The 13,810-nt window shown below is 47.7% G+C and overlaps 1 protein-coding gene across 1 annotated transcript in view; it reads left to right on the forward strand.

Moving 5' to 3' along the window:
* The window catches only part of Ercc4l1 (excision repair cross-complementing rodent repair deficiency, complementation group 4-like 1), a 38,264-nt gene extending 25,294 nt beyond the window's left edge, over positions 1-12,970 (forward strand). Inside the window, exon 10 of the mRNA XM_063270016.1 lies at positions 1,705-12,970. Coding sequence (XP_063126086.1) covers positions 1,705-2,438 — 734 coding nt within the window. The 3' untranslated portion in view covers positions 2,439-12,970. The remainder of the gene's footprint in view (positions 1-1,704) is intronic.
* The last annotated feature ends 840 nt before the right edge of the window (positions 12,971-13,810 follow it).

Genomic DNA, 13,810 nt, shown 5'->3' on the forward strand with positions numbered 1-13,810 from the left:
CAGCTGCTTGTGCACTGAAACCCTGAGCCTAAGGACTGCCTTCCTTCCCTTGTTTTACCTGCATTTGTCAGGGGCTAGAGAGAGAGGACTGGAGAAATGGCTCAGAGGTTAGAGACTTGCATGAAGGCCTGAAAATCTTAGTTCCAAGGCCCCTCCTACTGGGTAGCGAGAGAAAAGCCATTGTGAGAACTGTGCTCTAATCTCCACACATGTGCGGTGCCCACGCGGCCTGCCATGCTTATTAAAGCTGTGAGGGTGCTAGTCTGGAACGCAGAGATTCTGCGTCTGTGCTGAACTGGGCTCTCATCCCAAAGGCACAGGGTGGAGAGGGCCTCGGGCGGCACGCTCTAGGGAGCCCTGCTTCAGAATGTCTGTACCCTTTATGAAGCAGACTCTGTCTTGCCTGGTGAGCTTTTGGGAAGAACTGTAGCCTGTAAGGCAGGATGGAGGAGGTGAGGTCCTGCTCAAGGTGCCACACACAAAGCAATTCCTAGAGCTCTGCGCTTTGGAAGCCGGAGTTCCCTGTTGGTACTGTAAACATTACACAGACTCAGTGACTTGAGAGCCGCACACTGACCTTTCAGGTCTGTAGGCTATGCAGATCCCCATTGGCTGCCACTCATTAGCTTCAGGGCTGTTTTCTTCCTGCAGGTCTGTAGAAGAGCCATCCCCTTGTTTTTCCAGTGTCTTAGAGTCTACCTGAGGTCCTGGCTCATGGCCCTTCCTCTACCCTCATAGCCATGCTGATGTCTTCTCTGACCCTAGTGCCTCTCCCTTTCCTCACTGCTGAACCAGGCCAAGTTGTCTGTTCTCTGTTGTTATAACAAATACCTCATGAAACAACTTAGAGGGGGATAACTGGACCTATGTTAAAGGCCTCAGTCCACACCCAGCCAGCCTCATTATTCCTAGGCCTATGATGAGTCAGAACTGTGGTGGAAGGCTGTGGGACATGAAAGTTGTTCATTTGTGACAGCAAGCAGACAAATGTCTGGGTAAGTGCAGGACACCTCCTAGTGGCCTGCCCTGGTGGTCTGCCTCCTCTGGTGGCCCTATCTCCCAGTGGTCCATTCGGCTGTGACCTCATCTCACTACCTTCCTCTGGCCTCCACACATGGGCTCAACATAGCTGCACATACACATGCCCACACACAATCCCTCGCATACACATGTTCACATATACACACACAGATAACACTCATACCCAAATGAGGTTCTTAAAGCAGCAGCATTAACATCCCTGGGGTTTGTTGAAAATGTACTTTTTGAGCCTTTGATTCCACATCTGCATTGTTCTGCTTGCTCTGTAGCCCCAGGTATGCGCATTAGTATGTAAGCTGCTCCCAACATCTTCCCTTCCCATCTCTAGACCCAAAGGTAATGGCAACAGCTCAGAAGGCAGTCTGCTTAGCCCCTACAGCACATAGGGCCTGGAGATATAAGAACCAGCACATGCATGCATACATACATATACACATAAATACATACTCTCCATGAGGGAGCAGAGGAACCAGAGCAAAGGTGTTTGTGTGCCATTGTAAATCATAAACTATGAGTGCAGTCTAACTTTCCTATTGACTCCATTCAGAGTGATAGAAAGTGTTACAGCTATTCACCTGTTTAATAACAGAAACATTTAACCCTATGCAAAGTCATCTCTAAGTACTCTTCCCTGTGCCACGACCTAAATTCCCCTTTTCATAGGTGGCCAGGAGCGGAACGGCACACAGCCCAGCATCGTGGTGGACATGCGTGAGTTTCGGAGCGAGCTCCCATCTCTAATCCATCGGAGGGGCATTGACATAGAGCCAGTGACTCTGAAAGTGGGTGATTACATCCTGACACCTGAGCTGTGTGTGGAGCGCAAAAGTGTGAGCGACCTCATTGGCTCGCTGCACAGTGGCCGCCTATACAGCCAGTGCCTAGCCATGTCCCGCTACTACCGGAGGCCTGTGCTACTCATCGAGTTTGACCCGAGCAAGCCCTTCTCCCTGGCACCACGGGGTGCCTTCGTCCAGGAGATGAGCAGCAGTGATGTGAGCTCTAAGCTCACACTCCTCACCTTGCACTTCCCACGCCTGCGGCTGCTCTGGTGCCCCTCGCCCCATGCCACAGCCGAGCTGTTTGAGGAGCTGAAGCAGAACAAGCCACAACCTGATGCGGCCACAGCCATGGCCATCACCGAAGACTCAGAGACGCTACCTGAGTCAGACAGGTATAACCCTGGCCCCCAAGATTTTGTGCAAAAGATGCCTGGGGTCAATGCCAAGAACTGTCGCTCCCTGATGAATCAAGTGCAGAACATCGCAGAGCTGGCCACCCTGTCCCTGGAGCGACTCACGGGTATCCTGGGGCACTCGGGAAATGCCAAGCAGCTGCATGACTTCCTGCACACTGCCTATGCAGACTTGGTGTCCAAAGGCAGAGTGAGAAAGTGACTGTTCTCACAGGGCTACGTATCGTCATTTGCATAGCATTCATTCTTTCCCCAGGCAATTAGGGCCTGGCATTCTGTCCCCCAGGGCATTTGTCCAGAAGCCAGGATTTCCCCCTGGGCTCTGTGCTGAGGTGTGTGTTTACCCCCTCTTGCTGGCTCTTGCCCCTCTGTGCTCTGTCTATGCCATGCCTGCAGTGACCCATTTTCAGTAAGGTGTGGTGAGATCATGCCCCTTGAAGCAAACACAACCCAGTTTGCTTCTCAGGCTAGTGGAAGCACGCCATCTTGGTCCTAACACTGGCTACACAGGGCTTGGTAGGCCTGAGACACGGCTAACGAGCCGTGTTCCTAACGAGCTTCTTCACCTCCCACTCACAGAGACAAACTGGCTCACTAGTCTCCTGGTCACCAGGTATATGTAACATGTACTGTGACTCGGTTGTTTAAACCAGTGTTTTTAACAGAATTAATTGCTTATGGACAAGATTTGATGAGTTAATAAAGGGCTCCTCAGAATTCTTGGCTTCTAAATGTTTGATCTCCAAATTCCTACTCTGAACCCAAATAACGAGTCCAAGTGTCCCCTAGACCTCACTGACATAAGATACCAGTGCCATACCAGAAGCACACCATCTCTGCCCTGCCCGTGGTTGTGTCTTGACTGCTTCTCCTTGCCTGGGTAAGGACTGAATGTGAGCAAGGGGGTTCAGGTGCTTTCTAATGTGGGTTTCTCTCCTTCTTCCTAAAGGATTGTGGGTAAATGGATAAATTGGTGCAGAGAACACAAAAATTCAGAAAAAAAATACATAGTTTGTTTAAAGACCCACAAACCAATCTCATGATTGATTTAGACTGGATTTTCTGTGTTAAAGTGGGATTCATCGGGGTTGGGGATTTATCTCAGTGGTAGAGCGCTTGCCTAGCAAGCGCAAGGCCCTGGGTTCGGTCCCCAGCTCCGAAAAAAAAAAAAAAAAAAGAAAAAGAAATGGGATTCATCACATCTTCATGTTGTTGTAAACTGCGATACTTAAGCATTAGCTGCTTATGTGTTCAGTGACAGGCAGTGAGCTTTCTACCTCAAGAGCTAATACCATATAATGTCAGCCTTGCCACATGGTTGAGTGTTCCATCGCTGTCAGCCATCTTTGCCTGAACTGAGGAAACAGTGGACCTTGTAACAAAACTACTGTCTCTTCCCACTTTAGCAAAGTACTCTGGACAGAACCTTATTTGTTGGCATCTTGATTATTGGGACATTCCTTCCAGGACCCTCTCATGGTACAGTGTGTGGAAACCGCTGTGGAGGCTTCAGTGGTGTTTGCTTAGAGCCTCTGCCTCCCCTGTGGACTTCAGACCCTCTCTAGGTGGCTCACAGCAGGACATGTAGTGTGTAAGGACCGGTTCCACATGTTCCTCAATGACAGGAAAAGAGCCCGCGTGATGTGGTTGTTCCTATATTCCCAGTCCTTGGTTAGTTAAACCCAATGATGCAGAGCCCTTCAGGAATGGATGTCAAGTTGATTACTGGAGGTGTGGAAAGTGGAAAAGGTCAAGCAGTAAGCTTATGGTGGAAAGGGGTCTGCGTTCAATCAGGGTTAAAGGTGCCTTCTGGACCTGACAGAAATGCCTGGTGAGTTGCACTGGACTGCGTGGTCGTTCCCAGCTCATGACCACGGACGTGCCACTTCCACTTATGGTAGCAGTCTCCTTCCTCCATGTAACTCCGCCCCCCTTGTCGTTTTGTTCCATAAAACAAAAATCTTAGCATAGCTCTTGCTTTGATGGGTGTTTCATTCAAAGTTAAAATGTCAAAGCTCTTCTGGACAGCATTTTAAACAATCCTTGTAACCTAGTGCAGCTAGCAGTCTTTACCCACTGGCTTCCAATGTCTGTCAGATCAAGTCAGCTGTTTGCTGCGACCCCCATTACTGGGGACTTCTGTTGCCTCACTCCTCCTCTGCTGACTTCACTTCTGCTGCTCATTGCTGGGGTGGAAGGCTTCCGGCACATCCATCCGTTGTTTAGTTTTCTCAGACTTTTTTTCACACATTTTTAGAATCTGTTTCCCAGCAGCATTTTGCTACCTTTGATGTTGTTCGACATCATAAATACTGATGAGCCCCTGGGTAGCTTTTAAAAGACATTTAAAAGGTCAGCATTGTGTTTACCAGCTGTTTACATAGAGCCTTGATTACAAGACATTATCCTTGAATTTACTTTCTTACTGCTCTTAAAACTATATGAGGTTATATCCTACTCGATAGTGGCCATCAAGGCAAGCCTGGTGGCCCTCAGCCCTAACTAATCCCAGCTCTGGGGAGACAGAGGTAGGCAGATCTCTGTGACTTTAAGGCTAGCCTGCTCTATACAGTGAGTAGAGTAGAGTATAGCTATATAGTAAGACCTGTCCCAAAACCAAACAAATGTGGTGGCCGTCAGCACTGTCCCCAGTGGTCCTGACTTCCTTTGGTGAAAGCTCACTAGACTGTAGCCCCGCAGCTCACAGGGGACAGGAAATGCTCTCTTCCAGCCCCCGGCAGGCCAGGAACTCGAGGTCTGGTTGTAGAGATTCAGGGACTTCGTGAGGAGGGAGGCTCTGTTCTAGAGTTCCCTTTGCTTCTCCGGTGGATTTGATGTCACGCTACCATGGAAAACCTGTTGAGGGAAATTCTCCATTAGTTTACTTTGACTTTAAAATGTCCTCTCAAAAGAATTTAAGAAAAAAAAAGACAGTGTGTCCAGGCTTTGACAAGAACTGTCACGTTTCTTGGTTGTTTTGCTCTCATTTTGATGCTATTTCCTGTCTGATCCTGAGCTGTGGGACACAGTTGTCCACCTTTTTCAGCAGGCACTTGGTAGTCTGCACCATTGCGCTGTTGGAGGGCTGTTTCCGTTTGAATGTTGTTTTCATTTATGGTTCCGTAAGCCAAGATTTGATAAAACTGGAGTATATTTACTTGAAATGGGGGTGGGGGTAATTATTTAGCATCTCCCTCGGCTTCCTAGGCAAAGTGAAAGTGGCAGTGCACAGTAAGAGAGTACATGCTGCCAGCAACACGTGTGCCCTACACAGTGAAGGCGTTCATTATGCACAGTAGATAGATGGCTAATGCAAGTTCGCTCTGAGTCATCGCTTCTGCCTGGCTCTCAGTAACCCATGCTCTGTGTCATCAATGTCCTTGGTTGTCCCCTTCCTGACATGCTGTGACGTCTTCTTACTAAAGAAGCTGGGGAAGAAAAGCTGTTGTCCTTTGGAAATAACAGTTGGTTGAAAATGGTGAGTGTGTGTGGTGTCCGGGGCATCCAAACAAAGGGTCAACCCCTGTATTTCGGTCCTTTTAACTCACAAGTTGGAAGAGGTAAATCGTTCCTTTGATAGCACAGGAATTTATTATTATTTCTTAAGCAAGTTTAATTATACTTTGAATTGGGTCACCACCGTGGTGTCCCCATCACTGCCTCTGCTTTGAGTGTTCGAGCACAGCCCTTTCTAATGCCCAGGAGACCGGTTATTTTTCACTCCTAGTTGTACACTCCTAATAAAGACTGGCAAACTGTTGAACCGTTTCTTCACAATAGTGCCATGGTGCTGCTGATTGGCCACTCGGGCCTTATCTCATTTAATCCCCAGCACAAAGCCATGCAGGTGCACAGACCTCTGTGGTAACAAAGCTGTGACCAGAGAGCTCAAGCAGTTTGCCCATAACTGTTATTCATAAAGCCATGATGTGAAAGCCTCATGGTCTGACTTCATGAAGCATGAGTGTGGGAGTGTTCCTGGGTAGGGGCTGTTTGAGGATGTGTGGGTGCCCATTTTCATGTCTATAGTTCCAAATACCCTAAAGGAAAGGCAGATAGGCTTGTTTCCCAGTCAAGATCAAGTGTGCAGACCTGCAGAGGGCAGAGAATGCCCAGAGCCCCCCTGCCCAGCTGCCTGTTGCCTCAGACTTTGAAAGGCTAGCCATTATCTTACTTAGGGTTTTACTGCTGTGAACAGACACCATGACCAAGCAACTCTTATAAGGGACAACATTTAACTGGGGCTGGCTTATAGGTTCAGAAGTTCAGTCCAGTATCATCAAGGTAGGAGCACGGCAGCATCCAGGCAAGTTCTACATCTTCATCTTCACTGGCTTCCAAGCAGCTAGGATGAAGGTCTTAAAGCCCACACCTAACAGTGACACATTTACTCCAACAAGGCCACACCTACTAATAAGGCCACTCCCTTGGCCAAGCACATACAAACCATCACAGCCACCTTCTGCTGGTTGATTAAGAAGATGGTTCTGTAATTATATATATAAAAAAATAGAGATTTTTCTAGCTATGGCAACACTTGCCTGAGATCCCAGCACAGCACTCAGGACTGAGACAGGAGGATGGTGAAATTCAAGGCCAGCCTGAGCTGTATGGCAGATTCACGTGTAGCAAGTAATAACAGTGTTCTTGATTCTTGCCCAGGAACAGGAAGGGTTGCTGGGCACCTCTGAGTCAGCTCTGTGTGTTGTTGAACGACTTCTGCGTAAATATCTAGGTCTTTGATTTATTTCTAACCCAGTCTTCACATCGTCCTGATAACCTTATTAGTTCAATTACATAATAACCAGGACTCGGTGTGGAGCATGGTCTGGAGAGAGCTCAGCGGTTAAGAGAACTGGCTGCTCTTTCAGAGGATACTGGTTTGGTTCCCAGCACCCACGTGGTGGCTCACAACCACCTGAAAGTTCAGTTCCAGAGGATCCAAATACCCTCCCCAGGCCTCTTCAACTACATACACACAGTGCACATATGTTGATTTAGACAAAACACTAATGCATATAAAATAAATACTTTTTATTGAAATTGATTCTTTTCTTATATAATACAACCACAGTGTTCTCTCCACCCACTCCTCCCGGCTCCTCCTTCCTCCCTCACTCCCAGATCCCTTTTAGAAACTCTGTTTCCGGGGCTGGGGATTTAGCTCAGTGGTAGAGCCCTTACCTAGGAAGCGCAAGGCCCTGGGTTCGGTCCCCAGCTCCGGAAAAAAAAAGAACCAAAAAAAAAAAAAAAAAGAAACTCTGTTTCCTTTTCAGAAAAAAGTAAGCCTCCCAGATGACAGCCAAACATGATAAAACAAGATACAATTAGACACAGCAAAAGCCCTCAGATCAAGGCTAGATAAGGCAACCCAACTGGAGGTAAAAGCAGGCAAAAGAGTCAGAGATACAGCCAGTCCCATCGTAGGAGTTAGTGTAAGTTAGTGTATGGCCTTAACATACATATGGTAAAGCGTGCTTGCCATTTCAGTCTCTTATAAGCCCACGTGAGCACTGCTTACTAGATTCAGTGGGTCCTCCATCCTCTCTGATTCCCACAGTTTCTCCTTCCCCTACTCCACAGGGTTCCTAGAGCTCTGAGGAGGGATGGGATGGAGACCTCCAGTTTAGACTCTCACCGCATGGCTGGCTGTGGGCCTCTGCCCCCACCTGCTGCCAGAGGAAGCCTCTCCAATGACCCCTGCACAAGGCACTGAGCATAGCAGAACAGCATTAGGAATCACCTCATTGATTTTGTGTGTTTTACAGGTTGTGTTTGGTTCTTCCCTAGATCTCTGAGCTACCCAGAGGTTCACTTTAGTGAACAAGAGTATTTCCTGCCCCAGTAAGAGGATCTGAGTTCAAATCCCCAACACCCCAGTAGCAGCTGGGCATCACTCAGCTTGCAGCCTCAGTGTTGCTGAGTGGAGATGTGAGTCCCAGCAATGGTGAGTTTCAGATCCAGTGAGAGACCCTATCTCAAAAACATAAGAAAGCAATGGGAAAGCACCCATTGTGTCTTCCCTTGGCTTCTACAGGCAAGTATATCAATTTCTTTAACCTTTGGTCTGCTGTTTGTGAATTTCACATCATACACCCCAATCCCACTCACCTCTCCCTCCTTTCATGCCCACCCTCCACCCTTGCAACCTCCCCGCACCAGAGAAAAGACCCTGTGAAAGCTGTAGTGTGTCACAGTGTGTCCCACAGTATAGACCCTTTGGTCTACATTCCTATGCTTGCATTTGTGCATTGTGTCGGTCTGGTTCGAAGTCTCTGGCTTCTGCCTCTCTATTAAGACTGGAACCTCAGAAATTCTCTTGTTGCCCTGTGTCGTGAGATCCTGTAGGATCAGGTCCTTCTTGCACTCCAGCCAATTCATTGGTGAGATAGACGGGAGTGGGCTGTCCTGCTCTCAAACCCCAGGGCTGGCTCACTGGAAAGTCCCGTCCCCAACACCCCCCTGATACTCCCACCTCCATCCCTGCTCCACCACCCCCAGGCAACCAGAGCCAGCCCTCCCCTGCTGCCTAGGTGAGGTACAGGACCTGCAGCCAGTGAGGGACACAGCCAGTTATCCCAGTCTCATTACCTAGAAGCCAGTTCTTCTGCCTGTCATAGGTGGCCAGGGGATGGGTGGAAGGCAGCTGGACCACCTCACAGCAGACGAGAGGCAGGGCTGTCTCTCCTGACCTCACACCCTGGACCTTCAGGCAGCTCATCTATAACTCCCAAATCCAGGGCCAACTCTACTGTGCCGGCCAAGCAAGGTGCAGGACCTGTTCTCCCAAATGCTGCAGCAAGTGAGGGCCAGCCCTCCTGCTTGCCATCAGTGGCGCACGCGCGCGCGCTCACACATACAATTCTGAAAAAACTGTTTAGCTTAATTCTTTCTGTGAATCATGGTTTTTGACTTTTGAAAACTACTTTTTTATAGCATTGCCAAACAAGCGCCCATGACTCCCAGGGATAAAACCTATTTCCAGCATTATATATCGACAAGTTACACCTCGTTAAAGAAAAGAGTTTGTGGGCTTCAAAGATAGCTCGTAGTGAAGAGCACTGGCTGCCCTTCTAGAGGACCCAGGTTCAATTCCCCACACTAACATGTTAGCTCAGCCATCTGCAACTCCATTTCAGATCTGGCATCTGTTCTACACCAGACACACACATAGTACACAGACATACATGCAGCTGGATCACCCACACACATAAAACTCAACAAAAGTACATTTTTAAAAGGATATATGCTGAATATATGTAAATGTATATTTTAATTGGTATTTGAAACATAAATGTATATATACTTTTATATTTATGTAAGTAAAATTATATAAAATATGCATTATTATGTTTATTATATAAATATATTTGTATATATTTATATATAAAATAAGCATATAATAAAGTAAATAGTATAAATAAAAATATATTAAAATAAATATACATTTACATAAGATAAAGATAGGATGAAAAATAAACATTTTCATGTTTTAGAGAGCATGCAGAATATTTCATTACAACATTTTTAAACATATATCCCATGACACTTGGGTCATATTTGTGCCTCACCCATCTTCCCTCCTCTGGATCCTCTTGCTTCTCTCAAATAAACCCTTCTGTTCTCAGAGTGTGGTCATCCGTGTTCTGGAAGTATAATTTGGTACTAAGACATTATTATATTTAAAACCGCATGTTAATGCTTACTTTTAAAGATTTATTTGTGTGTGTGTGTGTGTGTGTGTGTGTGTGTCCACATGTGAGTGCAGTGCCCAAGGAGATCAGAAGGTGGCGCCTGGCAGGGGTGCTGGGGACCAAGCTCAGGCTGGAGGAGCAGTGCTGTCAATCACTGATCCATCTCTGCAGCCCCAGTGGTGACAATTTTAAGAACTATAGTTCATTTTCAGATGCTTTTAAGTGCCTTCTCGGTGCATGTGCCAGGGGAGTCTCTGTTCCCACAGATTTGTGAGTGACAAGGAAGAACTGTGACTAGTTTCCAGGCATCTCGACCCACTAGAGAATGCAGCTCCCGGAGAGCTGTGGCCAAGCAAACTCCATTCTGCTGTTAGACAAAAGGGTTCCTGGGGTTCTAGGCTACAGTAAAAAGGAGCCAGGGAGCTAGCGCAGGCCAAGGTGCTGCCACCAAGCCTAATGACTCGTGAACACAAATAAATGTAATTTCTTAATACTTTAAAATGGTAACCGAACGAGTCCTAATGAAATGTTGGCCCAGCCTGTCGAAGTCACACTGGGGCTTTGCCTGTCGTTTTGACTCCAGAATCTGTCAGCAAGAGAGCACTTCTTGCTTAGTCAGGGCTTGTCTCCCTGTGCAGCTTTATTTCTGGGCAGAGCTGCATGCAGTGGCTGCTGAGGAGAGAGTGTGGGACGCATGGCAGGGCAAGTCTGCTTTCTGCATCTGGCAAAGAGCCCTGTTTCTGATGTACCACACAGTCCAGGTCATCAAGCCTCACTCAGTCCTGCAGCAACGAGAATTCACAGGCAGAAGGCCACAGCAGAGATGAAAGGGCTCCAGAGATCAGAGGAAGAAGTCACAGCCACACGGGGCCAGCCAACACACAGCAACTGAGTTGGGAAATGGCTAGGACTTGTCAGACAGATGTAGGGGTGCACACTTGGCCCATTGGACCAGATTAGCACAGGAACAGGTGGGACTTGAGCTGTGCTGGTCAAAGAGCCATGAACTGCGAAACAGGAGCCACGCGTGCTGAAGTTGCTCACATGGCTTGAATGCAATGACACAAGCATACACAGGATGTAAACACACACACACACACACACACACACACACACACACACACACACTGAATAAACTTGAGAAGGGGGTTGGGTAGAGAAAAATAAAGATGGATTTTGCGTTTCTAGCTTGTCACACCTACAGAAAACCTTTCTGAGCCGCCTCTTCTAAAGATCATCATTTGTGTTTTATGTCACCCCTAACCTGGGATGGAACTGGCAAGCCCCAGTAAACCACAGTGAGCTTTCTCCTGCCCGCTGCCTTGTGACAGCGCTGCTGTGTGGCTCTGTGATCTGTGGGTGTTGGAAGGATCAGCCTAGAACCCCTTTACATGTGTAACCCAGCTTCATAATTTTACTATTATTACTTAAAACCTCTTTCCGAAAACATGAAGTTGAAATGTCCCCTGGAAACTGAAAGTCGACATTCAGCAGCTCAGAGAGGATTTTCATTTTGGTGGTGCTGAGAGCACTGTAACTGGGACAGATGGGTTGCTATGGTGACTGGGTCTCAAAACAGAGCCTTGTGCTTCCACACATCCACACAGCACAGTGACATGGTCATGACACTCATTCTTGTTGAAGAATCCTCAAACTCCCATCAGGACTCATGGAAGGGAAATTTGGGATCAGGGCCCAAAAAGCACTGGTTAAAAAAATTGCAGCTTGGGCATTTTCAAGCGGGGTCTTCTCAGCCCTCACACTCGTAAAAACTATTGGCTCTCAGCCTGAAGCTCTGAGGGAGACTTGCAGCTTGGGGAAGGTTCATCCTGGAAGCAACTATGATTAATTGCTCCAGTGCGAACAGAGGCTGAAAACTGAGACGCAGACCACACTTGTCACAAATAGATGGCACGAGAGTGGGGCGGGTGAGGGTGGGGCAGATGAGGGTGGGACTGTACTAAGGATCCAGCGGCTGCTCTGGGGCCTCCTGCCTGGTTACTGCACACTGACGGTCACTGCTGCACTACGGGCAAGAGCCAGGGATTGTACATTGTGACACCAAGAAGACTCCTGTTGGTTCAGGGGGAGGCAGCGGTAGCCAGCCTGAGACGAATATTACTGTTTCTCTCATATGAAGAATCTGGACTTCTTAAATCATAAATATATGTGGCATGTCAGTAGACGAGGGTGAAGACCTGTGGCGGGGAAAAGGACAGACACGAGAAGGTAATTGAGAGTGAATGTGAGCAAAGGAGTGTGATATGTATGAAAACGCCGTGATGAAACCTAGCATTTTCACTAACTAAAACAAAACGAATAGAAATGTGCCTGTATTTTCACGGAGAGGAACAAACACTGCCTTTGAGAAGTGCTCAAAGCCGACGTCCGCGCCCACACTGTCCTTCCGGATCTCGACAGTAGGGGTCCTCATTGAGTCGAGCGTCTTACAGTACGCTGGGGTTACTGGACTCAGGATGGTGACGCTTTGGACAGGGCGTATCTGCCTCTGGTTCTTGCCTAAGCATGACATGGGAAAGCGGGGTGAGGTGGGGCGAGGAAAAGAAAAGAAGAAGATTCCTAACTTGCAGCAAAAGAAAAAGGAAAAGATTCCTGACTCGCAGCATGACTCATAATGAACAAACGGAGGGCAGGCTCGCTGCCTCTTATCGGAGCTCCAGTACGCCCCAGGTCAAGCCTGAGTCAGACCAACAGTCCTGAGTCTGGTGGTCAGAGAGAATTTTTCCCTTAAGGGAGAAATGTATTTAGAGGAAGTGGTCGGATTTCTTAATATTGTCGGCAACCCCATGTTAAACCCTGGGCTTCTAGGAGAAGTTGCATCCCTCAAAACCAGGAAGTTTCCTGATTGAAGATAAAAATTGGCCACCTCCGCAAAGACAACAAAAATAGGTAGAAAGGGGGGCTCGGGATTTAGCTCAGTGGTAGAGCGCTTACCTAGGAAGCGCAAGGCCCTGGGTTCGGTCCCCAGCTCCGAAAAAAAGAACCCCCCCCAAAAAAAAAAAAAAAAAAAAAAAAAGAATAGGTAGAAAGGTTTGTGACCGTAGCAGCAGCGGTTCTATGGCACATATACCAAAACCATCGCCTGGCTCTGTGCACCTTTACTGCATAGGAACCCGATTAAATCTTCCAACAGCATAATGTGGTTGTTTTTTTGTTTTTAAAGAAGAAATATAGTTAACCAAGCCTGGTGACACAGACCTGCAATTCCAACCACTAAAGAAAAATAAAAAGTAACTGGACTGTACAGTATGTTTAGGGCCAACCCAGTGAGACTATCTCAAAAGGAAAGGTAAAGAGAGGGTTGTGAATATATAACTTAGTGTTTTCCTGGCATGCCCATGACCCAGTGGTTCAGATAGATACACAGGCAGACAGACAGACAGACATTTAGTGGAGGAAAAAGCAGCTGCCCAACATAGTACATTCATTGTGACCTCCCAGAGGCTCCTTGTTTGCCTTGTATTTAGTGAAGACACAAAAGATGGCCAGTGTGAAGGGACCACACCACAGTGCTGAGTGCCAAGTTTAGTCTTCCAGAGTATTTGCTGCTGAGTGCTCTGCTCATTTTTACTCAACTTCCTGTTCACTGGCCTGGAGGGGGTGGAAGCCAGGGGGATCAGGTGAGCAAGGATGGGCAACGGCTCTGGAGAAGGTGGAGAAGGTGTGGGTAGAAATCTTAGGTGGCAGTGGAAAACTGAGGCACCTTGAGTGTCCCCCACCCCTCCCCACCCCAGGCAGCCACAGGCCAGAGAAGCCCATTCTTGATCCAGTGAAAGCAAGTTGAGTCAAGTCCACAGCCTGAGAGGGCTGCTGTCACCTGTGCTTGCAAAACACACATAAAATTACTGACACTTGGGGG

The sequence above is a fragment of the Rattus norvegicus genome, chromosome 10 (assembly GCF_036323735.1).
Source record: "Rattus norvegicus strain BN/NHsdMcwi chromosome 10, GRCr8, whole genome shotgun sequence".
Taxonomy (NCBI): Eukaryota; Metazoa; Chordata; class Mammalia; order Rodentia; family Muridae; genus Rattus; species Rattus norvegicus.